This window comes from Phaenicophaeus curvirostris, chromosome 10 (genome assembly GCF_032191515.1).
Source record: "Phaenicophaeus curvirostris isolate KB17595 chromosome 10, BPBGC_Pcur_1.0, whole genome shotgun sequence".
NCBI lineage: Eukaryota > Metazoa > Chordata > Aves > Cuculiformes > Cuculidae > Phaenicophaeus > Phaenicophaeus curvirostris.
In genome coordinates, this window is record NC_091401.1 from 6093802 (window position 1) to 6119136 (window position 25335).

Below are 25335 nucleotides of genomic sequence, written 5' to 3' on the forward strand. Positions count from 1 at the left end.
CAGTCCAATGTGGGTACGGTGTTGTAGCCAGCAGTGCTAAAAAGTGCTGCAGGATGCAGCAGGTCAGGACATATTTCTTTGCCATCAGGCTGCCAAGAGGTGACAAAAGCACAACTGAGGTGTGGTCACTCACTGCCAGGATGGGCACCCTGAGAGGAGAGTGATCCTGGGGCAGGGACATTCCTACAATCGGGGCTGAGCTGGTTATGGCTACCCACATTCTCCGGGAGAAGGTGCCAGCCCAAATTTCTGCAGATTTTGAAGACTGGAAGTGGACTCACTGTTATTTCCCTCGGAGTCCTTTTCAGGTGCCTGCCCTTCATCCATCAACCAGTCCAGCCTCGTCTGGGCTGCATCCATGGCAGCAACACGGCAAAAAGGAGCTGCTTCTGCAGGAAAAGATGGCATCGCAGCACCCAGGGTGCTGCTCTCACCAGCGAGGAGGGGAAACTTTGCTGTCCTGGGAAGCGAGAGACTGGAGAGGAGAAGGGGAAGAGATCAGAGGGGGCTGCAGCATCATTAGGGCTGGCTCCAAAGGCTCCAGACGTCACCCTTGGTACCCCAGGGGGTATGTTGCACTGAGTCGAGGTGGCTACCTGCCTGCCTCCCCCCCCCCGCCAGCGGCTTCATAGAATCATAAAATCATAGAATTACTAGGTTGGAAAAGACCCACTGGATCATCGAGTCCAGCCATTCCCATCAATCACTAAACCATGTCCCTCAGCACCTCATCCACCCGTCTCTTAAACCCCTCCGGGGAAGGGGACTCAACCCCTTCCCTGGGCAGCCTCTGCCACTGCCCAATGACACTTTCCGTGAAAAATTTTTTCCTAATGTCCAGCCTAAACCTCCCCTGGCGGAGCTTGAGGCCATTCCCTCTCACCCTGTCCCCTGTCACTTGGGAGAAGAGGCCAGCTCCCTCCTCTCCACAACCTCCTTTCAGGTAGTTGGAGAGAGCAATGAGGTCTCCCCTCAGCCTCCTCTTCTCCAGGCTAAACACCCCCAGCTCTCTCAGCCGTTCCTCATAAGGCCTGTTCTCCAGCCCCCTCACCAGCTTCGTTGCTCTTCTCTGGACTCGCTCCAGAGCCTCAACATCCTTCTTGTGGTGAGGGGCCCAGAACTGAACACAGGATTCGAGGAGCGGTCTCACCAGTGCCGAGTACAGAGGGAGAAGAACCTCCCTGGCCCTGCTGGTCACGCCGTGTCTGATCCAAGCCAAGATGCCATTGGCCTTCTTGGCCACCTGGGCCCCTGCTGGCTCATGTTCAGTCGCTGCCAAACCAACACCCTCACGTCTTTCTTGCAGCCGGCAGGACGGCTCAGGCCAGGAGAGGGAGCCGTGGCCGCGCACGGAACCCGCCTCCTCCCCGCGGGACCGCGCCGGCTGCCAGAGGGACGCGGAGGCAGCCTCGCCGCCCTCCGAGCCTCCGCTCCCGGCCGGGCCGGGCTCCCCGGGGCAGGGGAACCTCTCGGTGCGCGCAAGGGGGCGGGGCGGGGGCGGGGGGACGCGAACCCGGGAAGAGGAGACGGAGGAAGGAGAAGAGGAGGAGGAGGAGGAGAGCGCGGGCTGCGGGACGTGGCTGCGCGCGTCCCCAGGTAAATCGCGGTGCGGGGAGGGGGACGCGCGTGTTTCTGCGGGCAGGGGGGGCTCCGGGCCACCCAGGCTGTGAACTTGGCTGCACTCGGGAGGGAGTTTCTGGCGGAGGAGGCGGTTTCCAGCCCGGCTTGGGCGCGGGGAGAGGCGGGAGGTGTCGGCGCGCAAGCCGGCAGCGGCCGAAAGGAAGAAAAAGAAAAAAAAAAAAGGGGGGGGGACGACACAGAAAGAAGTGACTCTCGGGAGACCCCGAGGAGCCTTCGCGGAGCCTTCCCCTCGCTTTTGGGGGGGGTTCCCCTCATTTTCTGGGGGGGTTCCCCTCATTTTGGGGGGGTTCCCCTCACTTTGGGGGGGTCCCCTCGTTTTGGGGGGTCCCCTCGCTTTGGAGGGCAGGTGGGAGCCGGCTCTGCCGCTCCAGCCGCCGCGCTGCCCGGTCCCCGGGCCGGTTTGCTTGAATTCCCCTCCTTCGGGCCGTGGGAGGCTGGATGTTCCTCGGAAGAGCGCTGCGTGGACGGACAAACGCAACTTTAAACCGCATCCGCATCGCAAAGGCGTGAGCCCCTGATAACCTGTTCTTTTCCGCTGTCAAACGCGTCGTTGTGATGGAAGGGGGGGAGAGGAAGGGGTCAGGCTTAAAGCGCAGCAGGAAAAATAAAAGTGGAAGCCAACGCATCCAAGAAAACAGCCTGGAAGCGATGAGGTGCTGGCAGCAAGGTGCCTTTTGCCGTGTGTTTGTTGGGGTCACCTGCCCCCTTATGCAAAACGTTTAGGGGGGATATCTGGATGGAATCGGGATGGTGGGAATGCTTTTCTGAAAAGGAACGGGGAGGGACGGGCTGTCAGGGCCACAGTGCTTCAGGGGGCCCTTTGCTGTGCCAGTGTCACTTCCCTGGTTTCTCCAAGTGTGTCTGTTCAGTGCTTGGCACGGCAGGAGCCTGATCTTGGGGCCGTAAGATGTAAAGTGGGTTACAAAGACGCTCTCAAATGCGTACTCTTTCCATCCTAGCCTCTCCTTTGTGAATAGCTGCTTATAATGGTCAGATAAAATTCTGTTTTCTTTTACAGATCTTCTTTTCCTATAAAAGGGTAGCTTTTGTTCCGTGTCTTTGGCTTTCTTATCCTAGGAAAGGCTTTTTACTTCTGGATTTGAGGAACTGCAGCAAACTCCTTGTCGTTTTAAAAAATGTATTTGCTGTGGAATTAAAAAGTACTATTTTCCTGACACTGTAGTTTTTAACTGTGGCCCCTCTTGGGAGAGCAGGACTGTCACTAAACTTACTCTTCCATATGCAGAAGGATTGTGGGATATTATTTATTAACTGTGCTGTGGAGAGTCCATATCTCATAACTTAGAGGGCCATTTATAACAGGTTGCTTTTGGCAGCTCAGGAAGATTTACTTGCTGTCTTGTGTTCCTTGCAGGAAAAGGCTCTCCAGTTTGCATGGAGAGCATCAATCCAGTACAAAGGCTTTCTGGTGGGAGGGATTGGTGCTGGAAGGGTCCTGCTTTCTGCCTCTGGTGTCCACCTGGCTGTGGTGAGCAGGGAAAGGCAAGCGGAGAGAATTAAGTTTTTTAAGTTGGTGTGGAGTTGTTCCTGTGTCTGGGAACACTGTCTCTGTAGGAGCAGTTAAGGAAGGGATAACGGGAGTTGTGGAGAGTAAGTCTGTGAGGGTATGGGATGATGGAAGCCTGCAGGGTACTGAAATGATCAGGAAACATTAAGCTGGGAAGGTGGGAGATGCTACATTGAGGTGAACAAGAGAACCATAGCTGGGGAGGTCGCTTCTAACACAATGCCTCTGCGTAAAGCAGAACTACATGCACATAGCCCTCTGACTTTCTCTCTGTGTCTCTGGATGTAGCTTGAGTTCAAAGTGTCTGTGTATTACAAGGGAAGAGCTGTGATTGCTCAAGTCTGCCCATGCTTGGTCCCTCCAGAGTCTGTGAAGAAAAGCTTGTGTCTGAACACCTTGGGACTCTCTCCTTCCAGACCTCTGGGGCTCTGAGTGGGTGCCCTGCATCTGAGCATTAGCTAGTGTGCTGCAGGGGTGGTGGTCTGAGCTTCAGCAGGTTTATAGCCTGGGAAAGGTTGTGCTGCCCCAAAGCGTCTTGCAGCAACACAGGTAAGAGAGATTTCAGAGGATTGAGAGAGTGGTGTGGTAGGAGGTTTGGTGCTTGGTTATATGGAGGGTTGGGGAATGCCTCCTTGTTGGCCCCAGGCCTGTAATTTTGTGGTCGGAAATATACATATGGGAAGGAGGAGGCAGAGAGAGTTTGTCTCAGCTTTATTCATTCAAAACCTGCATGTGCCAGATTGTCAGCACTGGGGAAGAAGCATTTCACTGCTTCAGAATAAGAGGCCAGAACACGTTCTTCTATTTCTTCTTCTTGCTTATTGTTATGTTTGGATTTTTAGTTTGGTTATTTTGGCAGGCACAAGATTCATATTCCTTTCCCCACTTGTCCTGGGTTGCCCACTGTTGTCAGATATCCTCCCATTTCAGCAAGACTCTGACTTGCAAAAACTTGCCGTGAAGATAATAGATGTTGTGGAGGTGTCCGAGATTTTCTCTCAGGCCACATGTTGCATTAGGGAGGTGGACAGTTAGGAAGATTCTAACCAGCATGCAAATGCATTCACATATCACATGTGTATCAAACATCTATGGTGTCTGGTCTTTCTTTTTATTATACAACAGTGGGAGATGCTTTAGAAATAAAAATAGATGTATGGAAAAGCCTATATAAGCTGAAATCTGTGAACAGTGCCATGTTATCTGGGAACTGAAACGCTTTCTACACCAGAACTCACGATTCAGACATTGCTTGCTCTCCTGCTTTTTCCTCTGCCTTTCTCTTGACACAGCTCGTGGATTTCACTGTCACTGTAAGCAGAGCCAAGAGTTGTCTCCTGTGCGCCACCAGGCTGATGCAGCCCAGCCGCTAGCATCTCTGTACCTGATGGGTGAGGGGTAGTCCTCTTCCAACTATGTGAGGTGGGCTAGTTGCAGTGCAGAAGGAAGGCAAAGCTGAGTATCGTGTTTGCCACACTTGAGCTGACCTCTCTCATGCCAGCTCTGCAGCCTGGGTAGAGCTTGGGGACCCGTGTTCGAGTGGGTTTCTTTCCCTCCGCTGTTTGTAACTGCTTTGTTCTGCTCTCCCGTCAGCAAAATGTATGGTTGAGATTTGGTCACTGCTAAACTAGAACAAAACAGCTGCTTCAGCTTCTTTTAGGATATCTTGCACCCCCCCCCCCCCATGTTTTCACAAAGCAGAAGGCTAATCTCATGTTTCTCAGCTGCAGTGTTGTTATGTGTAGGGCTTTTGCATGTGACTGAGCCACATATACACTTGGAGAGAGTGCAAAAAGGAATCTGGTTTTGGGAAATTACTTCAAATGGTGCCTACGCTTTTGGGAATTTCAGCCTTAGCCAGCATGCTTGCTACCTTCAGCCTCAGAGGTCCCAATGAGACACATGCCCAGATCATGGCAAATTCAGAGTCTTATTTGACAGAAAATAAAATACAGGAACATGAATGTATTAGTGTACCTATTTTGTTATAGGGTTCCTTAAAAATAGTTACTGGCAAAACAATTTCTACTACAAATGAAGAATTGTATCTTTTGACAATCCTTTGTTAATTTAGCAATTCGAATTCATCAAATGGGAGCTGTGTTCCCAAGAATTCCTCTGGCAGGCTTCCCTCGAGTCTGGACAATTATCCAACTACAATTTTAAGAAAATTACATCGAAGAAATTGCTAAAGATGGAAGGTTCTGAGAGTGTTAGGAAAAGAGAAGGAAAGAGAGCAAGAGAGCATAAGCTTTTCTTCCTTGTACAGGTAAAACGAGGAGAACTAATACTTGTCCTTAACTTTTGCAGAGTGGAGTCAAGTTCTAGTGTTGGGTTTGGGCCTCCTTTCCTCTGCTCTCTTTGGGGCAGAGAATGAGATTGCTGAGAATTCTGGGCTGAATCGGGGCAGTGGTAGGTAGCTCCTTGTCCTGGGAACATTAGGGAGGTGCCACAGAGCCATTACCTTGGCAATCCTACCCAGAGTAGGGTCATCAAGAGCTGCAAGTCAGCAGGGTTGTGTGGGCATGAGCTGGGAGTTCTGTGTTACAGCCTGAAACATTTATGTTAGCTTGGGATGCAGCTCCTCAGGTAGTTTTGTTGTGAAAGGCAAAGATACAGCACGAATCACACACATGCACAAATATTTTAGAAGCCTCTTCAGCTTTACTAAGCTGAGGTGTTGTTAGAATTAGAAGAGTTCTTTAAAAATATAAATTTTAATACCTCTCTGTGTCTTTTAACTAGAAAGGCTGCTGTATGGGTTTTGGGTTTGTTTTCTTCTCTTCTGGTTTTGCTAAATCCCTTGCATGACTGAAATAAAAGTGTAATGGAATATCTTGACTCTCTTAGGCCTGATCCTGTCCACTCATAGGGATGTGCTATTTTCAGATGTTCAGAGAATGATTCTTTTATTCACAGGTTGATCGTATGTATAAGCTTGCAAAACCATGACCTAAATGTTTATCCTTAGTGCTGACAGGATGCTGTGGAGCTGTTTAACTATGTATTTATAACAATTATGCTGCTTGGCGAGAAAGATAGGACATTTTCTTCTCAGAGGGATTTTTTTTTTCTCTTTTTTTTGCCATTTTCTGCCTGTGATTTGTGGTTACAGTTGCCTTTATAATTTTACCTTTTGTCCTAGATGTAAATAAAGAGCTAATTACAGTTAATCTCAGTGCAAAGGAATGAAATTTTTAAGGAGTGAAAAATAACTCCCATCTGTTAGGTTTGCAGTAGCATTTTGGGGTTTGCCTTCTAGTCGGAAGGAAGCCAAAACTTATCTTGCTCAATTTAAACTTTTCCTTGCAATATTTAAACTAGATTTTTAATCATTTAAAAAACAAACAGAAATGAAAATAGCTTTTCAAAGTATGTTTGGCCATGTTCTTAATGTGCTGGTTGCTAAAACCTGAAAAGCTCTGTCATATTCCTACCAAAACAAGTTGAAATCTTGCTAGCAAATTCTATAGGAAGAGGTTTGAGACCTTATTCTGGAAAAGCATCCATTTTTCGTAGTAATATATTGCATTTCTGTGTTTCTTACCTGCTGGGGCTCCACGTGCCCAGCGAACCAGCTCCAAAATGCCTTGTTTCAAGGGAACTGCTGCTTAAGTAGTTACTATTTAAGACAGGCTCAGAACCCAAGTTTTACATGGTGGGTATGTGGTGTGCTTTGCCCCATCAACTACAGTGACTGCCAAGCTAGGGTGTTAGTCTGCACTTCTCACTCATATGTTGTCTTTCATCTCAGTATCTCTAAGCACTTCAGAGACACTAAAATGCTCAGCTGTGATGTGAGGTGGGGAATATATAAATGTAGCTAGGGAAACAGAGGCACAGATTTTGGAAGCCTCTACTAATGCGCTCACTTCAGAGAATAGCCATTTATAAGCTGTCTGATGCCTGATTATCAGGGAGGCACTACAGTTTGTCATGCAGTACAATTGGGGATTGATGCCTCTGTAAGTTTCATGTAGATTAACCAGAAAATCATATTGCTGCCATAAACTAATGGACTGTTTTACCATCTTCAACCTTAGAGACTTCCAGGGAGCATACGAAATGGCAGTGGCAGGAGCCTGAATTTCTAGCTGGTTTTTTTCCTGAGGTTAGCCCTATTGCAAAAAGCAAATCTCACAAAGAACCAAAAGTAAAAACGACGTCACCTCCATCCCACTGTAGTAACATCCAGGACCTCGCCTACATAGATTTATCAGTAATCTGTTGATTCAAAGCCCTGGAATCTGCAGAAAATACTTATTCTGACAGTAAGAGCTGTAGAAATTCACTCTAATACTAATAATTGGATTTGTTCTGTTGAGAAATAGCTACCTCCCTCCTCTTCCTTCAAGCACACACACCTCCCAGCCCTTGTTTATAAGGAGAAATCAGGATAATGGGAGAAGGATGTATGGGATGTATCATGCTGCCCAGCGTGATAACGCTGGCAGACTGTAAAGAGCTTGTAGGGCACCCAGCCTCTTTGGATGAGCACAGATGTGCTGCTGGATCTCAAGATGTGTTGCTGCAGCAAATTGTGCTGGTTGTGATTGAGCCAGAGAGGGCTGATGTGTTGGGATGTGAAGGATGGGCAAAACTTGGATTCCACTAGAGTAACATCCCCATGCATTGTCTTTCCTCCTCATCCATTCTCCCATTCTCCTGCCAAAAATAGCTGCAGTCTCAGTGCATTTCCCTCTCTTTCCTTGTTCTCTGTAGTGTGGACTTCAGGGTGACTGCTTAATTCTGTCTCCTTGGCAGGTTGGGCACACACAGATACCCCTGACCCAAGGCCACGGAGAGGTGGAAATGCTTTTCTCCAGGCTTATTGTGTCCTGCTTTGTTGCACAGGGGAGCTGCATCTTGGCATTTGAGCCCTGCTGAATAACCCTGGGTTATGGCTACCCAGGAAGGCAATGTTTTCCCCTTTTGAAGCTTTTTCCCTTCCTTGTCTGCCAGGTGCAATGACTCTGTAGTTGTTGGAAAGAAGTGTCGACAAGCAAGAGGGAAACTCAACCCAACTTTCCAAAGACACTCAGTGATTGCTTCCTCTCAACGTAAAGAGGTGATCCAGCCCAGAGCAAGGGTCAGTGAAGATTTTAGAATATGAAGGCATCCACTTCCTGGCATTGAAAATGCTCAGAATTGAAAATTTTGGAGATTTTTCAGATTTTTGGCCATTGTGGGAGGGTTTTAACACATAGCAGTATTTTCCTCCTGTCACTACTCTTTGTAGCCTTTGAAAATGTCAGCAGTGCATATATTGCCTTTTGTTTGTCATTCAGCTGAACAAATGAATTCATTGCCCTCATGAGATCAATCATATTCTCCCCAAATAATTAATATTGATGACAATCGCAGCATACTTCTGCCTCTAGCTCCCTCTTAGCCTTCCCACTGTGTAGATGCTGTGGGTCGTAGAGCAGACCTTCTCACAGGAGGCTCCTTGACTTGAATTTTTGGTTCCATTGTTTGAAGGTTGGATTTAAAGCTGCACCGATGGGGTCACTGTAGGCGAAGCCTGAGCAATTTTCCTGTGATGGTGCAATCTAATATTTGCAGAAGGAAATGTTAGAGACATGGGGAGCAAATGTGATACATGGAACTTGGCAAGGATTGTCTTGTTCTGTTTCTCTTTTAATCCTTTATGCCTGTCTGTACCCAGATTTTTCTAGTCCACTTTGCAGAGCGAAGTTGTGCTGTGCTGACCAGGAAGGGGAAGACATGTAGAAGAAAGTTGCTGTAGTAGTCACCAGGAGGACCAGGTGGGTGGGATGGAAATGTAGGGGCCCATGGGAGGGCTGGAAGGACTTCTGGAGAACTGCTTTTAAGTGTAAGGTTGTCCTGTGAGAGCTAGGTAGCTCCTAAGCTTTCAGAGCCTTTGCTGTTCCTGTTTCTATTGCTTTAAATTTTGCTGTGGATTGATGTGTATAGCACACTTACAGAGCAGCCTGTCTGAGCCAGAGGAGAGGGAAAGAAGCATCTTCAGGTCTTGTTCTTGGTTTGTTTTTTTTTTATATGGCTAAATGCAATCAAATTAACATCATTAATATAAGCGCCAGGTGTGGAAACACTGTGTGGCCCAAATTTGAAAAAGAAAATCTCTTGAAGATGTTGCTTATCCCAGAATACTTGGAGTCACTTGAGTCTCCCTCCTATTATGCTGCAAGGAATGTTGGGGATTAGGTCCTCACCACTGGCAGCAGCATGGATAAACCTGCTAGTGGTGCTGGAGACATTGCAGTCTGCCTAGGGATTTTGTGGCACTGGCGCAGTAAAAGAGGTGCTTGGAAAGCAGAGTGAAACACAGTGCTGTGCTCTGGAATACGGTGGTGCTTGGAGGCTTTTCTCCTACTGTGTCCGTCTTGGGGAACAAGAAGGGGAAGATGTTAGCTGAATATAGAGCAGCCATCTTCAGAGTCCAGTCTGCAAGTACTGAGGGCTGTAAGGGCAGGAGATGAAGTGAAAGAGCAGGCTTGAACTTAAGAAAAAAAACTCTTGGAGCATTTTCTTGAGAATGAGTGGCCATTGCAGCTAGTGCTCAGCAGAGCTGGGTGCAGCCCCTGTTGTGCCGGTGGAGATATGCAGTGGGTGTGTAGAGCACTGGCTGTGCCATGCTGAGCTTGCGAGGAGAAACCTCTCCTGGGAAAGCTGCTCTGGCATTTAAGAGTCCCAGGCCAGTCCTGCAAAGGGCAGTAAGCCAAGCTGATAAACCTACTCAGGTTTGCGTTCTGTTCTCTGGATTTAGAGACCTGGGCTGAACTAGCTAGGGGTTGCTTCTGTGCAACCTGTTGCACAATGTGGATATGCTGCTATGTCCGCAGAGACAGTGGAACGACCTCTTAGAGTGGGCAGTGGTGTTACTGACATCTCAAAGCCATTAAAAAGGTTAGGAGGCAGAATGTATAAATTAAATGCTCATTCTCAGATGTCTTCAGGTGCTCCATGAGAGCTAATCGGGACTCTTCCAGTGAGGAAGGGATCTCACTCTGGATTCCTTAAGTATCCAAGTCTTTGAGCCACATTGGTTGTGGATTTCTTTTTTTTCTGTGCAAAGATTAGTTTGACAGTTTATTTTCTGGTAGCACAGTACATGGCTATTTCTCAGAACTCTTCTTTTACTATAACATCACCATCCAAAATAGAAGCATTGTGTCTGGCTTCATGGAAGGTCTCAGCTCTCTTTGAAGCTCTGTTGGAAGCTTTTCATTCCCTGGCTATTCAGACTTGAAAAATAGACTGTCTTGGCTGGATACCTTTTGCTTGAGCACAGAAGTGCTCTTGTAGATTGGTGTTTGAACTGCTTGGTGGCCAGCATGTATGCATTTGTAATCCATGCTGTTTGATTTCATAGCTGTGGCTCAACCTGCCCCTCTTCAGCCCACTCCACAGATCTCTCGGTGATAGTCCCAACTGTTTATTTGTCTTGTACAGGTGTGCGTGTATTCAGGAGTGGTGACAGATTTTTTAACTAGTTTATTTTAAATGTATGAAATGCAGCATGCTCTGCCTGCTAAGCAGCTACCAGACTATAATCAGCGGCACCCTGGGCTCCAGCAGAGCAGTGTGCAAGATCTGTAGCATTTCTGCTTTGCCAAGCCCTGAGAGGACCCCAGGAGAACTGAAGAGGGAAGGAGGGGATACTGACTTTCTTCAGATCTATTTTCAAGCCCCCCACATTTCTCTCCACAAATCTAGACCGTGCTTTTTTGCTTTTCTCTTGAGAGGGGGAGAAATAGCTTCTTCCTCTGAATTGTGACTGTTAGCGTTAAATCTGTTGAGCCAAAAGGATGCCAGGGGATGGTATCTAAATGCCAACAGCAGATCACAAACTCCCTGCCTGACAGTCGCCTCCGTGTCCCAAACACTGGCACCAGCAGAGGCAAATCCTGCACTATCAAGGAAGCTCCCAGAAATGACTCACTGTCAATGAACATTTCCCTGCTTTTCCCCGAGTCTCTGAGCTTGAGGTCGGGCTGCTGCCTGCTCTGCCCACGGGAGCTCTTAGTGGTCTTTAAAGGTCGCCCTTGCTCCTGTAGTTTGTGTTCCTGTATTGAAGGAGAACTAGCTTGGGACCACCTCCCTCAGTGACACTTGGAGTAACAAGCTGCTAGGTTTGTTCATCCCCATGTAGGGGATTTAGTAAATAGCAACTAGTAAAAAGCCAGCAGACTGGAGCCCTTGGCCTGGAAACACAATGCACAAGGCCAGGAAGAGGCAGCAGTGGGTGACTGGCAAATGGAACCACCCTGGTGCCTGATGTCATGTCCTCAGCTGGCAAAGAGCTGATGGAGCCCCTGATATTGAAGCTTGTTTCCAGGTTTTCTTGTTTTCTTTTCTCTCTCCCCTACTTGGTAGGCCTTGGTTTAAAACTGTGTGGGAGTGCCATATCTCACCAGTGCCAGGAGCCGGAGCTTGCAGGTCCTGTGTGATGATAACCAGCTCTGGCCAAGGAAGACATAAGATGCTTTGTGCTAGTGACAGTGGAGACTTCTCATCAGTGGAGTTTTTCATCTGACTCCCACTAGTTTCATTTTTTTTTTCCCTCTGCAAAAGCAAATGTTTAATATTTACTGTGATTTTAGCTACTGACAAAGTTTCAGTCTGCTGAAATCTAAATGTTTTCTTTGGTTTTAGTGATATAAATTGCTTTCATAATAGAAACATCCTAGAATAAAATCTTTTCAGCCCCTTCTATTGTCAGGCATGCAATAGCCTGGTGAGTGCAGCAACCCCAGGAAAAGTGAGATTTCAGCATTGATCTCTGCTCCCTGCCTTGGATCTGTTGCCATTAGATGTGCTTTTTGGGTCACACTGACCATTCCAGGTATCCCTGGCTGTCAGGGAACTGTTGCCAAGACAAATTGGGCTCCCTGCCCTTAGGAGAGATGTGACTGTTTTTCTGAGGACAGTGTTGGGGGCCCTTTGTTGATCAGTGTGCCCGCGTTTGAAGTGATGAGTGTGGCACAGCATGCACGAGAACAGGGAAAGTGCTCTGAGCTGCTTACGGCTTTCATCATCAAATTGCTGCCAGTTTCCTCCCCATTACTTTCCTGGGAGCCTTCTGAGTAGGAAGATGTAAATGAACCTGCTGATTCCTCCTGGGGAGAAAAGGCTGGACTTCTGAAACCCATCGCCTGTCTTTCTACCTATGTCTCCGGAGATTTCAGTGTAACATTATGTTGCTTGGGAGGGCTGTCCACTGGACCAGCCAGCTCAGTCCAGGAGTGGCTCTTGGTTTGGGCAGGATACAAGAGTAAATGCTGGTGCTGTAGCAAAGGGCAGTGCCATACGGTGCCCATATGGCCTCCAGAGGAGAGGCAGGGTCAGAGAGATTCTGCACAAGTCCTGGCTAAGTGGCACCAAGATGGTTTATGCTACAGTAATTCTCCCCTTTGTCTGACTTACTCCTGCACATACTGAAAAGCAAGTGTTTCCTGGAGGGCTGAAGGGCCTTTTCCCACTTTCCATTAGTGTTTTTGCTATTACTTTTCTGCAGCTGCTTTTGCAGGCTACCTTTTGTCTGCCTTTTGGATTCTTTGAATTTACTTGGACTGTACATCTATTTTCCCCATACGAAAACCCAGCAGACTCTCACTGAGCAGCCTTTTCCAATACTTCTGCATATGATGATGCAGGGACCCAGGGCTCCTGGGCATGCAGTGACATAGGAGCAGAGGAGCTGTGCTCCTGTCCTGAGCACCAGCCCCTCTTTGCAGCCCATCAGCCTTCAGCCCCAAGTCCACGTGGCAAAGCAGCATAGATTTTCCTAAGCTAGCCCACCCTGTTTTTTGCTAACCTTCCTGTGTCTGCATCCCTTTTCCTAGGCCCAGTCCTGTGCTATTCAAGGCTTTTGAATCAGAGGGGCTAGGGACAGAATGACAGAAAGAAAATAATTTGTAGTGCCTGCTTTGGCCAGTGTTATTTTTTTCCTCTTTCTGAAACTGTTTTATTTTAAATGCCCTTTCAGCCAGAGCACTTAGGGGCAAGGTTTTGAAGGGTGCTTTTGTTCTGTGTGCCATAGCGTGACTTCTCAGTGAAAAGCAAAAAACCTGTCAGCTCTCCATAGGTGCCTGTGGTTAGGAGGGACAAAGGCATTTTCTTGGAAAATACAGCATTATTCTGTAGAATTGGTACAGTGTCTTTGAGAATAGGTGTATAGTATTTACTTTGAGTGCAGCGGTCTTCATTAATTGTTTGACATCTGTCTTGGGTTTTATAATAATTTGGAATGTATGTAGGCTTTGCAGGGTCCATGCTGCTAAAAGCAGGAGTGAACAATTCCTTGCCTATGTCTGTTTGGGAAAGGTGTTCTATTAAAAGGTATTTTATATGAAAATATTCATGTGTTTTCTGGCATGAAGGCCACTGCTAGCCAGTATCAAATGAAAAAACAAACCTTTCTACCACCTCTGCTTTTAAGACAAGAGGCATCTCCATGACTGTCCCGTCCCACCCCAATCCCCACCCCACCTTTCTTTGCTCCCCAGTAGACAGAAGGTGAAAGTTTGAGGAAGAAAATGCTCAGGAATGAAAAGGAAACAATTTTTGATTTGGAACAAAATGAACATTTCAAGTAAGTTCCTTAAAAAAATTATAGCAACAGCAGTGGTGGTTTGTTTTCCCTAACCACTATGTGAATTATTAAAATGTTAATTTATGGAGACATTAAGAACACTTCAGAGTATATTGGTCTCGTGAGAAGTTCCTGGAGCGCTGAGGATGTATCAGAGCTCTCCAGCCTTCTTCTGGTTGCTCTGATTACCTGCATTCTAGCTGTGATGTGATTTTTCAGCTGGTACGCTCTTCTGCTCTCTGATTTTGTTCCTGGCTCCCTTTAGCATTTGCTTTTTTTTTTTTTTTCTATTAGCTTGTGTGTTAGAGGTGAGGTCTGTGACCTTTTTGGGTGGAGGCAGTTGGGTGAACCCCTCAGCTGCAGCCTGGGGTTTGCACTCTCTGGCCTCTGACTCCTTTGACTGCAGCCAGAAAAGATGTTGTTTCAGTGCAATGATACCGAATTGTGCAAGTAGTTAGTCGGACACCACTGGAATTGCATCATTTACAGGCAAAGTGGCAATGTGCTTTCTGATGTGATGAAACAAAGAAGCAGGTTGCTGGAAAAGACTGAGAAAACTCTTCCATTCCTGGTAAAACCAGGGTGGATTGTAGTCCTGTAACCTCAGGTTCTTAAGGCGTTGCAAAACCCACCTTCTGTCTTCATGACCGAATGGATGCAATGCTCTCTTCCTGTTGTCATTGGCAGAATCGTATTATCTTCCCCAAGGAGAAATGATGACATTGTGTAACCACAAGACTGCTGTGGGAAGACCTTTTTGGGGTATATATCATTGAATTCAGACTATTTAAAGCAAAGCATCCTACTTCTAACAGCACTAATACATAAGAACCGGTCCCTGCACTGTGATAATTGTACAAACCATCAGATCCTGTGGCATTAATTGATTTTTATTTTTTTTTAATAATCGTGTGCCACAGGACTACAGAAGCCATGCTGCCCTACAGTCCTGTTTATCCTCTTCATTGTGTATGGGAGCTCTCCATTTCTTTACTAAAAGGGGAGAATCCTCTTTCTTCAACTCAGCTGACAAATGCAGTCATGGTCAGGGCATCCAGGAAGCTGCAACAGCTCCCCTTGACCAGACCTTGACTCTGTGCATGTTCCTTCCACCGCTCCTTGTATTTTGTATAGTGAAAGAGCACTGAGTCCTAGTCCCATAATGGAGAAATTGCTGTAATCTGACAGACTGTGTCTGTCTGTCTGCACTGATAAGATCTCTGGAGAGCCCGGAAAGAATGAGGACTAAATCATGCTGTGTAGAGCTTCTGATATTTCAGCTGTGTAGAGCAAAACCAAAGAATTTTCCTACTAGCAGGGAGAGCATGGGTATTTTAGATATGTTGCCTGTGGGAACAGAGACCCAGTGGCTCTTTGAGACAGTTGAAAGGAACATGCTCTTATGAGCACATTCAGTGGCTGTAAATATTAGCTTACTGCAGAGTTCATGTATCACTGAGTGAAATGCAGTAGTTTATTTTGGCCTTGGACCACCTAAATGGCTTTGCTTTCAACCAAAGAAACTCATCCAAAGTCAGAAGTTGTTCCTGCTTGCCTCAGGGCTGAATTTAGTCCAATTTGTGAAAAATGCAGGGGAGAGTCACTGGAAAAAAGGTGAGTTAGGATAGACTGCATTTATCTAATGACAAATAGTGAGGGAACCCTGGGGGATCTTTATTATGGGAATGATTCCCCCAACTGTTTTACACTCCCTCTCTTCCAGCAACTGAATTCCCCAAAGTTCCTAAGTTCCTACCAGAAGTGCAGCATGTCGATTCTCCCTGCCAATCTGACAGCATAAAGATGTTTTATCTTTCTTCAGCATTTCTGGAGGGTAGACATACTTAATTTTGTTTCCTCCCTATCGTTGTAGATGGCAATAGAGAAGGGTTTGATTAGCAGTTGGCATTTCAGTTTGGATGAAGGAAGCAGGGGACAACCAGCCCTCCCAGATGGACCCAAGGGAAGAAAATTCTCATCGTCTTCCTGGCTTCTTGCCCATTTCTGAAGGCCTTATGGCTTCCAAGGCAGTCTGCAGCCCTTTGCGTGGACTATTCAGGGAAGAACAGGCTTGCTCCAAAGTTCCTTTGTCTCTTCCAGATGAGCCCAGCAGAGGGAAAGCATTGTACAAAGGCTTTTCAGACGCAAGCATTGAAAGGGAAGAATTCAATATCCGCTGCTGAATTTTGAGTCGTACAGTTCAGACATGGCATTCTTGTTAATCTCTGCAATCTTCGGTGCTCTCTGCTTATGCTCAAAGCCTTTCCTTGTAAAGCATATATTAAGGACAGGTTTATGAGGAGAACATGTTTAAGGGAGCTCTGTGGCTTCTCTCCCCGCTCTCTTAGCCTACCCTGATGGAGCAGAATTCCCTGTCATCTCATGAGCACACTCCTGACAGTATCACCATGCTCATTACTGTATCTGCCTGGCAGAGCCGAGATGCTTTGATGATGTTCAGCCTTTTAACCATCTCTTCTCCCTTTGTGATCTGACAGCACCCAGGAATATCAAATGCAACCTTTGCCCCATTAATGAGAGCATCTAGTAAATGTCAGCTTTCATAACTACCAGCTTATAAGTTGTATCCTCGAAAACCTAGAAACACAGGGAAGTTTCATTCTGGTGTGTGAGCAGCTCTGAGAGCTGAATGTCAGGTACCAGAGCAGGCAGCAAGTGAAACTCTGGCAGTGTACATTTATCTCAAATTACAGGAAATTGTACTCTGAAATTGTGCAGGAATTGAGAGATCTGGGACTGTTTTCTGCCTATTGGTGCTGCTTTGAAAGTGCAAAACTTTGTTCAGATCATTTCCAAAAAGTGTGCAAACCTGGCGCTCGTTTACTCCTGACAGGTGGCTGATTTAAGGAGGGTTTGATATGAAAAAGCTGGAGCCTTGTCCTGCCTTGATCACCCTCGATGGGGTGAAGCAGTCAGGACTCTGGCAGCCGACCTCTTTGCAGGTCATCAGGCAGACCTTGTAAATTTGGACTGCACTGACGTGATCATTGTGCCAAACTCCAATGCACCTTCAGTGCAAATGTGCTTCCGACACCAGCACGCAGTTGGAGTGCTTTGTGCATTCATTCTTGGAAACAAGCAGAATGATGTCTTGGCAAAGGACCTTGGTTTTGAAAGTCAAAGCTTGGGATTTCTAGCCTGCAGGCATCCGCCTTACTCCTTGGGCTAGCAGATATAGACTATTGCAGTAACTTAAGTCAATGAGCTGGGCTGTCCTCTTTCTCAGCCATCGCCTCCCAGGCATGAAGAGCTCACGCAGCTGCCTGCAAGCAGAATGGTGCTGCTGTACAGATGCTGTTCTTAAGGAATCTTAATGAAATAAAAGAAAAAGCATACCAGAATTAAAGGATCACTTGGTGGGCAGGGGAATAAGCACCTACACTCATAGTTTAAAAATCATCTGCAATGGTGAAATATTATAAAATACCAGAAGCTATATGTGTGCTTTGTCTCAGCAGGATGAAGATGATCGGTGCCCTTCTGGTTACGCTCTGGCTGTGCATGGTCACCCTCAGCAGCAGCTCAGGTAAGGACATGGCACACAGTGTATCTGCTCCCTTATCGTGGGAAGAGCTGGCCTGAGGCCAGAGAAGGAAAACTGGCCACAGTGATTTTTTTTTTTTTAGGTGTTTACGGTATTCCTGGATTCAACGCTCTTGTGTAAACTATTATACTTCGGCAAAATGCACAAACATGGTGTTAATTCTGTGTGGATATTGTCTAATGTTCATGTACAGAGGTTACAAATATGGTGTAAACAGGTGCATTAGCAAATAGCAATAAGCACCACCTTGACCTAAAAGTGCTTTTCAAATTCAGGCTATCCACTTGGTCCGTGTTGTTATTCTTCTGCAAGGGGTGAAGCCAGGACTCAGCATATGGTGCTGACTTGTCAATGAGTTGTGAGCAGGACCTGTGCTTGAACCTGAACTCTGTTATTCCTGATTGGATCTGGACGGGGTTAAAATTACAGTGCTCAGATTCTGACTCATGCCTCAGCAATGCAAGGGGAGAGGGGAACTTCTTGAGTAAGAGGAGCTCTCATACCCATCTCACTGAGTCACTTTCCTGACAGGAAATATGTTGTCATGATCGCAGCTCCTCTGGCACACATTCAGCCCAGCTCTTGTGAAGAGGCAGATTGTGTGTGTCTCGGCTCCGGACTTCCTATTTGGGGGTGGAAGAAGACAGCATGATTTGCAGGAGGCGAGGGGGAGGGGTGTGGGAGGGAAGAACAGGCACTGGCTTTTCAGGAGGAAATGTTCAGAAATAAGGGTTGTGCAGTGGATTGACAAGTTCCCCGATTCGCGCCTCCCCCACCGCCAAAACCCTTGCCCTTCTGCAGCTCTGGCAAGCAAGCAGTTATAATACACTGAGGAAATGAACAACTCTTGTGTCATTCTGAATTATGGGGGTCAGATTCACAAAATGCATCTTAGCAGGGTTCATCTTAGTGCAGGCTTCGTCACAGAGGCAGAAGGCTGAGAGGCGCTTATCGTCGAGTTGTCCAAGGGCTGCAGGCGTTCATAGCAGGCTGTGTTCTTCAGTAGCGGGTGTCCCATCTTGGCTAAGAGGGGCCTGGTGGAAGTGCTGAGTAATGGAGAAAGAGCAAAGAAGAAAGCAGAGGACACTTGGGTCATATATTCTAAGCCTTAGGTAGAGTAAGAGCGCCTGGGAAAAGAGGAACCCAGCGACACGGATCACCACTGCTCACTGGAAAATCCCTGCTTTACACGTGCTTGTGGACGTGCTGTTCTGCTCTCCACCAATGCAATATCCTTCTGCTGAGGCAGCATTATGACACCCCACATGCAGTCATCTTGGGCTTTTTCAGAGATGGGAGGTAGATGCAATTGAATCAGATTGCCCAGGAAATGTTAGAGCAACTGTGAAAGCTGAAGCTGTCAGCTAGAAGCTATGAATTGAGTGTCTTGGCATTTGGGTCACACAGGCTCATGCCAATTGGCCTGACAGAATCCTCTATGCATTTTTGTGAGGTATTTAGTGCTTTTTAAATATTCCTTCTTTAGTGAAGTTTTTTGTACAAAATAGTTGGAGCCCTTATGGAGTGCTGCAAGAAAATAAGCATCAAAGGGTGATGCATGGGACGAGTGAACAGCAGAAATGCATTTCTTCTGCAAATACACTGCAGTGTGTTTAATTTTCTGCATGTCTGTGGGTGACAGACCTGCTCTTCAGTTCAGAACTCCTTTCTTGTTCCATGGACAGTATAAAACACTTCAGGCTTTTAAAATGTCTTTTGTTATTCATGACAGGCTTGGATGGCTGTTTGTACTTGGATGGAGGGGCAGCCGTCTGTGCAGCCCTCTGTTACACTGTGGGGTTTCCTGGGACTGGCACCAAAAGCAACTGGAGCTCGTTTCACCCTTGCAAAGTCATAAACATGGACTGGTGTAGGAGACCAGATGTATTCTGTTAATTTAACAGCATTTGGGCTTGCTTTTTCTCCTCGGAGTGGGGAGCGTAGGTGAGGGAAGCAGAGCGGAGGTTATCCAGCATGAATGCAGAATGGCTGTGCATGGTCTGCAGCTGGCCCAGTGGTCTCCTAACACCAAGCGAGGCCATGGAGATGAGCAACCTGACTCCTGGAATATTTATGATGTATAACTTGGGGGGATTTGTCATTTCGGCTAGATCTTTTTTCTGTGCTGTGCCATATTGTCAGGACCAGCTGTCTTTCCAGTCCAGTTCAACTCGGGGTTGGGGAAGGCTGGAGGCAGGGGCAGGAGTCCTGTTGCTGTTTGCTGCTGCTTCTTCTGCCTTCCTCCATGGTTTGTCCTGTCAGCAACACTACCTGAGCCAGGAGTACCACCTCTGCTGAGTCTCTTGAGCTTTGAGTTTACAGAGGGGATGAAGAGCAAACACTTAGTGAATTTCAGCTGTAAAACACCAGCACTGCTCCAGCTATAGTGCAGACAGGCTTTCCACCCAGTTCAGCCAGTATGGCTGACAGTTTCCCTGGCAGTGTGTCAGAAAGCCTCAGCATTGTACTTCACCCTGCATCTTACTGGAGAGACAAATCTGCAAACTACATTTTTTTCCCCCAAAAATTTTGCCAACAGCGCTATGGCTCTAAACATCTGTTCTTTGGGCTCTGCTGTTTCTGTTGCATATGGAGGCTGGTGCTGAAACAAAATCATTTGCTGAAAGGGAGCCGCGAGCTGGAAGAGGAAAGATATGTGATCTGAGTAGTACAGAGTAAAAGACTTAGAGTTTGAGGCTGAATTCATGCCCAAGTCTACTGTTCACTCATGCCATATGCATGGGTAAATCTCTTCTGTTCTTGAGAATATACATAATCTGTTGTGTCTGGGTTTGAATTTCTTACCTATGACCTTTGGGACGTCATTTGCGATGTTACTCAGGGTCTTCTGCTTTCCTCGCCTCAGCTAAGCCACCCTTAAGAAGGAAATAAGACTTAGATGTCTGTGCTTCTATTGTAGGGTGCTTAATGAACCCAGATGTTCTGATATTAAGAGAACAACGGCAAAAGATGATGAACCCAGTTTCGGTCTTACAATGATTTCTTTGACACTACTGAAGTCATAAATAGACATTGGCTTAAAAGAGATGAAAGACCAGTCAGACAGAGAACATAACAGGCCAATACGAATACAGAATAATGTTATCTCCTTGTTTCCAAACAAAGCTGGCCTATGGTAGATACTGACTTATTTAGAAGGGGTGACTGTACTTGTGCTCCTTGTTCCATTTTTTTCCCCCTCTGCTAACTAGATTAAAAAATTCCATTTTTTTCCCTCTGCTAGCCATGCGCTCTCATTCTCCAAGAGCTCCCAGCTTTTGCATGGTGAGGAGAGAAGGAGCAGACTCATGCTTATTGTCCAAAGGATCCATCTAATGTGAACGGGTAACTGCTGTGCATAAATAGCCCTTTGGTGGGAGGAAACGCTGTGTTTCCATAGGAGACTCCTTCCAGAGCTCCCCTGGGGGCTCTCAGGCAGGCTGCCTGGTAGGATGAGGCCAGGACCAGGGCCAGCTTCTGCCCAGGTTGACGCCCCAGCACGGCAGGCAGTGGCTGTAAGGCAGCCAGGAGCCTCTGTCTTGGGAAGTTTATTTTGGGTTTTGCTGTTACTTGCTAGATTATGAGCATATTTCTTTATGCTCCCCTATACCAGAGTCTCTGAGGCACCAGTTTTGTCCCTTCTGAAGTCGGGTTTGAAGAGCCAGATGTCATCAGTGCTTCTGGATTCGGGCGGTGGCCAGAGCAGTGAAGGTCTGACCACAGTAAGCCAGAAACCGAGGTCTGGCTCTGCAGGTCAGAGATGCTGCCTGCATCATCTCTTCTGAGTGCTGATCTGCACCGTGTGCCTCTCCTGTGCTTAGCAGACAGGCAAAGTAGTTACTTATGGCCAGGGGAAATTTGCAGATTAATAAATTACTGTCTGTAAACTACTTTGAAGATGGAAAGCCCTGCACAGCTCCTCAGGATTATTACTGTATAGCTCTTATTCTACTGATGGGGTTCAAGTGGCCTTATTTTCCTTATGATTTGTGACAGCCCCAGAAGCTGAGAAGCTTATTTCAGTGTGTAAATTCAAAAGAAAAATAGATTAAACTGCATTATTGTTTTCTAAAGAGACTAAATCCCTCCCCCATCATCTTCTCCTGGGATTTCCTGACTTCCTCCTACTCTTCCAATCTCTGCTTCAGCCGTCCTAATTTAGGACATGATTTTATAACCATCCATACCCATCTGCAAGTTGCTGCAGTTGTAGGAGTGTGTGGTGCTTGGGGGCATGAAGTTATTCTGCACTGAATGTGTTGAAAGGTGCATCGCCCTGAAGTGAATGGAGATAAAACCTGCAGAACAGATTTGGCCTGTGTACAGATGTGTAGGCACAGTCCCCAGCCTCCCTCCGCACCATCCAGAATTGTGCCCACTGGGGAGATAAGACCTCATGTCTTCTTTTTGTCAGCTGTGGAAGTAGGTTGTGAGGGGTGAGTTCTGTGCAGGCATCAATGTGATGTGACCGATCTGCACAGAAGTGCAGAAATGCATGGAAGAAAGCAGCCCATTTTGGGTGTGTTGCTGATGCAATATTGGACGGTCACTTTTGATCTTCTGTGTGCATCACAGGATGTCAGAGATCTGTCTCCTACCCTCCTCACCCATCACATCCCCACCCCTGCAGTTGCACTGTTCTGCTCTTAGTCTCATACATTTTATTGCATTACTCCCTGATGCATTTTTTCAGGTCCTAACTTCATCTGAGAACAACTGTTGAAGCAGGCTGGTTTTTATGCAGACATCTCTGTGTATGTTTATGGTGGGTAATGCATAATTGTTGACTGTATTTTAAAGCAGGCAACAGAGACCCTGGCTAAGTGCAGTAAGTAGGCTGCATGAGTTTAACTAGGCAAGCCTGTGGCGTACCAAGAGGTGAGCTTGGACCTTGTCAGGTCCTAATCTGATGTTGCAGGCATGCAGAAGAGCCCCTACCAGCTTGACCGCAGCTCTGTGGTGGTGTTAATCAGGTAAACCTCTTTTTCATGCTGTCTGTCCTACAGGTGTTTTTGTAACAGGCTGTTCCGTTCTCTCTCTCTGTCTCTCTTCTTCCTGTGCTGCTCTGCTTTCTTTCATGCAGCAGTTTCTTCAGTGAAGTCGGATGGAAAGTATCTATTTGATCCTTTTCTCCTTCAGGCTTTGAAGCAGTTCATAGCCCTAACTTTATCATTTTGATCTCAATTTAAAAAAAAAAAAGCCTCCAAGAAAATATGTCAAGCTTGCTAGAGAAGACCAAATACTTCTTTTTTGGCCCAGTTGCTGGAGGTAACCAAAATAATCTGTGCCACTTGCAATAAACATAGCTTTATAGAGAGTGAAGACATGAAGCTAACTGTGGAGAAGTTTTTAAAGACACAACTGTCCCTCCCCATTTTACAGATTGTGCCTGATTAGAAAAGGAAACTCAGAGTCAGGACCTGTGAGCCCCATTTCAGTGTCATCGTTTTTTTGGATGTCATGTCTTGGCTGCTTCCTCTGCAGTTCTGGCTGTGCTGAAGTCAACAGACGTTTATGCAGTCAGCTTGTATTTTGTGAATTTGGCAGAGAGGTTGACCATCACACCTTTTGAAACTAGACTTTGGTATCTAATGTTAAACAACCACAATACACAAGTACTTTCGGAAATAATGAGCTGTTTAGCAATAGAAAGTCCTTTTCCTTCTTCCTTTTTCAGCTGTCCTATATTTAAATGATAAAAGCAGTTGGGAAGAGAGAGAGAGAGGGATTCCATCCCTGTGTGTAGCATCCAGTGGAGCTGTTTCCAAGGGGGTGTCATAGCTCAGTGGCAACACAGGATGAATACAATGAGACTTAGGGGAAGCATCAAGCCACATCATCCGTGCTGTTGCAGTGGAGCTGCGTGGATGGGGCCAGGCTGCATGTCACACGTTGGAGTTGATCGCGGGGAGGTTTGTGCCAGAACCGCTTTCACTGACTTGTTTTGTTGGCGAGGCTGTGTGAAGAAGGCAGTGAGGTTACAACAGGCTGCTTTTGATGAGTTTCCACTGGAAGTCAGATTATAAATTCCTGCAGAGTTTGTGCAGCTTCCGTGCTGAGGCTTCAAGGCAGCGTTGAGCTATGACCAGATTTTAGGCATTCTCTTACCGCTGTGGCTGCTTCAGAACTAGTGGAAGCAACTGTTGAGGGCTAGCTGATCTTGGCTAGGGCTAACCCAAGTTCTCTGGCATTTCCACCTATTTCAGCATGTTTGGTTCTATGTCTCTTCTCCCAATTCAAGGAAGATATTCTCATTTTTTGGTTTTTTTGCTCCATGCCACCCTCCTTCCACCATGTTGTACAGTTTGGTGGGATACAGACCACGTGGGAAATGCTGACCTGCCACGCTACTTACTGCTCAGCTGCTGTGCGAAGGAAGCATGGGGCCAGGGAGCATGCTTCTATGGGGTGGGCTTGTGCAGGATGCACTTGCCAAAGGAAAAATGCAGACATAGTGGAAGAGTGGGTGTCCTGGCACCATCATAAATGGAAAGTGCACCCACGCGTGGATGGTGGCCATAGCTGGTACCTCCTGTACTCACAGTGCTGCTCCTCTGTTCAGCCCAGCTTCCTCTGCTTCCTTCTCACCGACTGCTGTGAGCTTGAAAGGAGGGTGGGGATTTTTTTTTTTAGATAGTAATGTTAAATTCTCACTTAATTGCTTTGCATGACCAGCTTTTTCTGTCTTATTGATGATGATTCTTGCATCAAGCTAATCACTGGCTTGGTCATGCTCCTGGCTTAAAGGATGACTTATATCAGCTTTGCTTTAAGATAGTGTAGCAGGGGCAGCTGATGAAAGTAAGAAGCTGTTGAGATAGTGCAGCCGTATTTAATGCTGCTGCTGAAATGGCATAGGGAAGAGGGGCCTGACATGTCATTCAGCTGGCAGCATAGATGGTTTGTGTCCTGCCGCTTCTGCAGGGTCCCAGTCTGCATGCAAGGCAGGTCCCCTCCCAAGATTAGAGACGATTAAGAAGGGCGCATCAATTTGGCAAAAGGCAAGGTAATTTGGCATGATAGATGGCCTCTCATAAGAATGGCTCTTTATTATTTCTTCACAGAAATTTTAATTAGGGGAAGCCTTTGTAGCCCCTAGAAGAGAGCCAGGGAGGAAGGGATGGAAGTGGTGTGGAGCTTATAGAGTTTTGATGGCTAAGAATTTTTTTTTTAAATAGAGGTACTTCAAATGACTCCATAGGAATGCCAAATTGTGGAGAAAATGAGACAGCATTTCTTGATGGGGCTGTACTCTTGTTTTCTTTTTTTTTGATCCACCAGTTAAGCAGTCTGTCTCTTCTTGAAAAGCCCAAATAATTGCACCAGTTTCATCTCTGTTTTGACTGTGTGGGTGCTTGTAATGGGTGCTGCAGATGAATTTCAGGAGTACTAAAGGTGTGTGTATTCAGAGCTCTGTTCCCAAGGGGATAAATCAGAGCAATCAGTGAAAGGTTGGGAAAGGTTTCCAGAAATGATGATGTTCAGCTACCTAAAGGTGAAAATAGACTTTTTTTTTTTTTGGTTGAATTTTCTGCTTTGCAGCTGGAGAAGCCACTTTCTTCAGCTTTGTTTGGCTTCTGAGGAGTTGCCTGTTATGGAATACCTGATGTTTAAGGGTGTTGTAGGGCGAAATTCATGAGTAGGACAGATCAGACTATTTCTGTAACAGAAGAGATTTCTGTCCTTTCTGTCAGTAGCAGATAGCCTTATGAACACAGACTGCACCGTACAGTCCAAGCAAGGAAGGCATTTGGAGTTTCCTTTGCCAATTCACCTAGTTCTCAGTGTTTATCAGGGAGGAGCAGCAGTGCAGCTGCCCACTCTTATCTTTATCTCAAGGCACATGAAGTCAAGAGGAGCATCCTTCTGCTGACCTTTCTGTCTGCACTTTCTCTTCCAATGCTGAAGGTGGTTGTTTCCTGCTACTATGCAGCCTCCCTCCAGCCTGTATATCCTCATCCCTTTTCCCAAGCGGGGCTGTGGCAACAGGACTAATGCTTTCTTTTTTCCTGAATTGTCTGT

At 46.6% G+C, this 25335-nt stretch overlaps 1 protein-coding gene across 3 annotated transcripts in view; it reads left to right on the forward strand.

Moving 5' to 3' along the window:
* The first annotated feature begins 1286 nt into the window (after positions 1-1286).
* The window catches only part of IL1RAP (interleukin 1 receptor accessory protein), a 48402-nt gene continuing 24353 nt past the window's right edge, over positions 1287-25335 (forward strand). Inside the window, exons 1-2 of one of the 3 annotated variants that reach the window (XM_069865411.1) lie at positions 1287-1596; positions 17225-17295. In XM_069865411.1, the coding sequence (XP_069721512.1) occupies positions 17229-17295 (67 nt within the window). In that variant the 5' untranslated portion in view covers positions 1287-1596; positions 17225-17228. Of the gene's footprint in view, positions 1597-13677; positions 13749-17224; positions 17296-25335 lie in introns of those variants that run through there. The other 2 variants (XM_069865410.1, XM_069865412.1) reach the window with 2 other exon arrangements.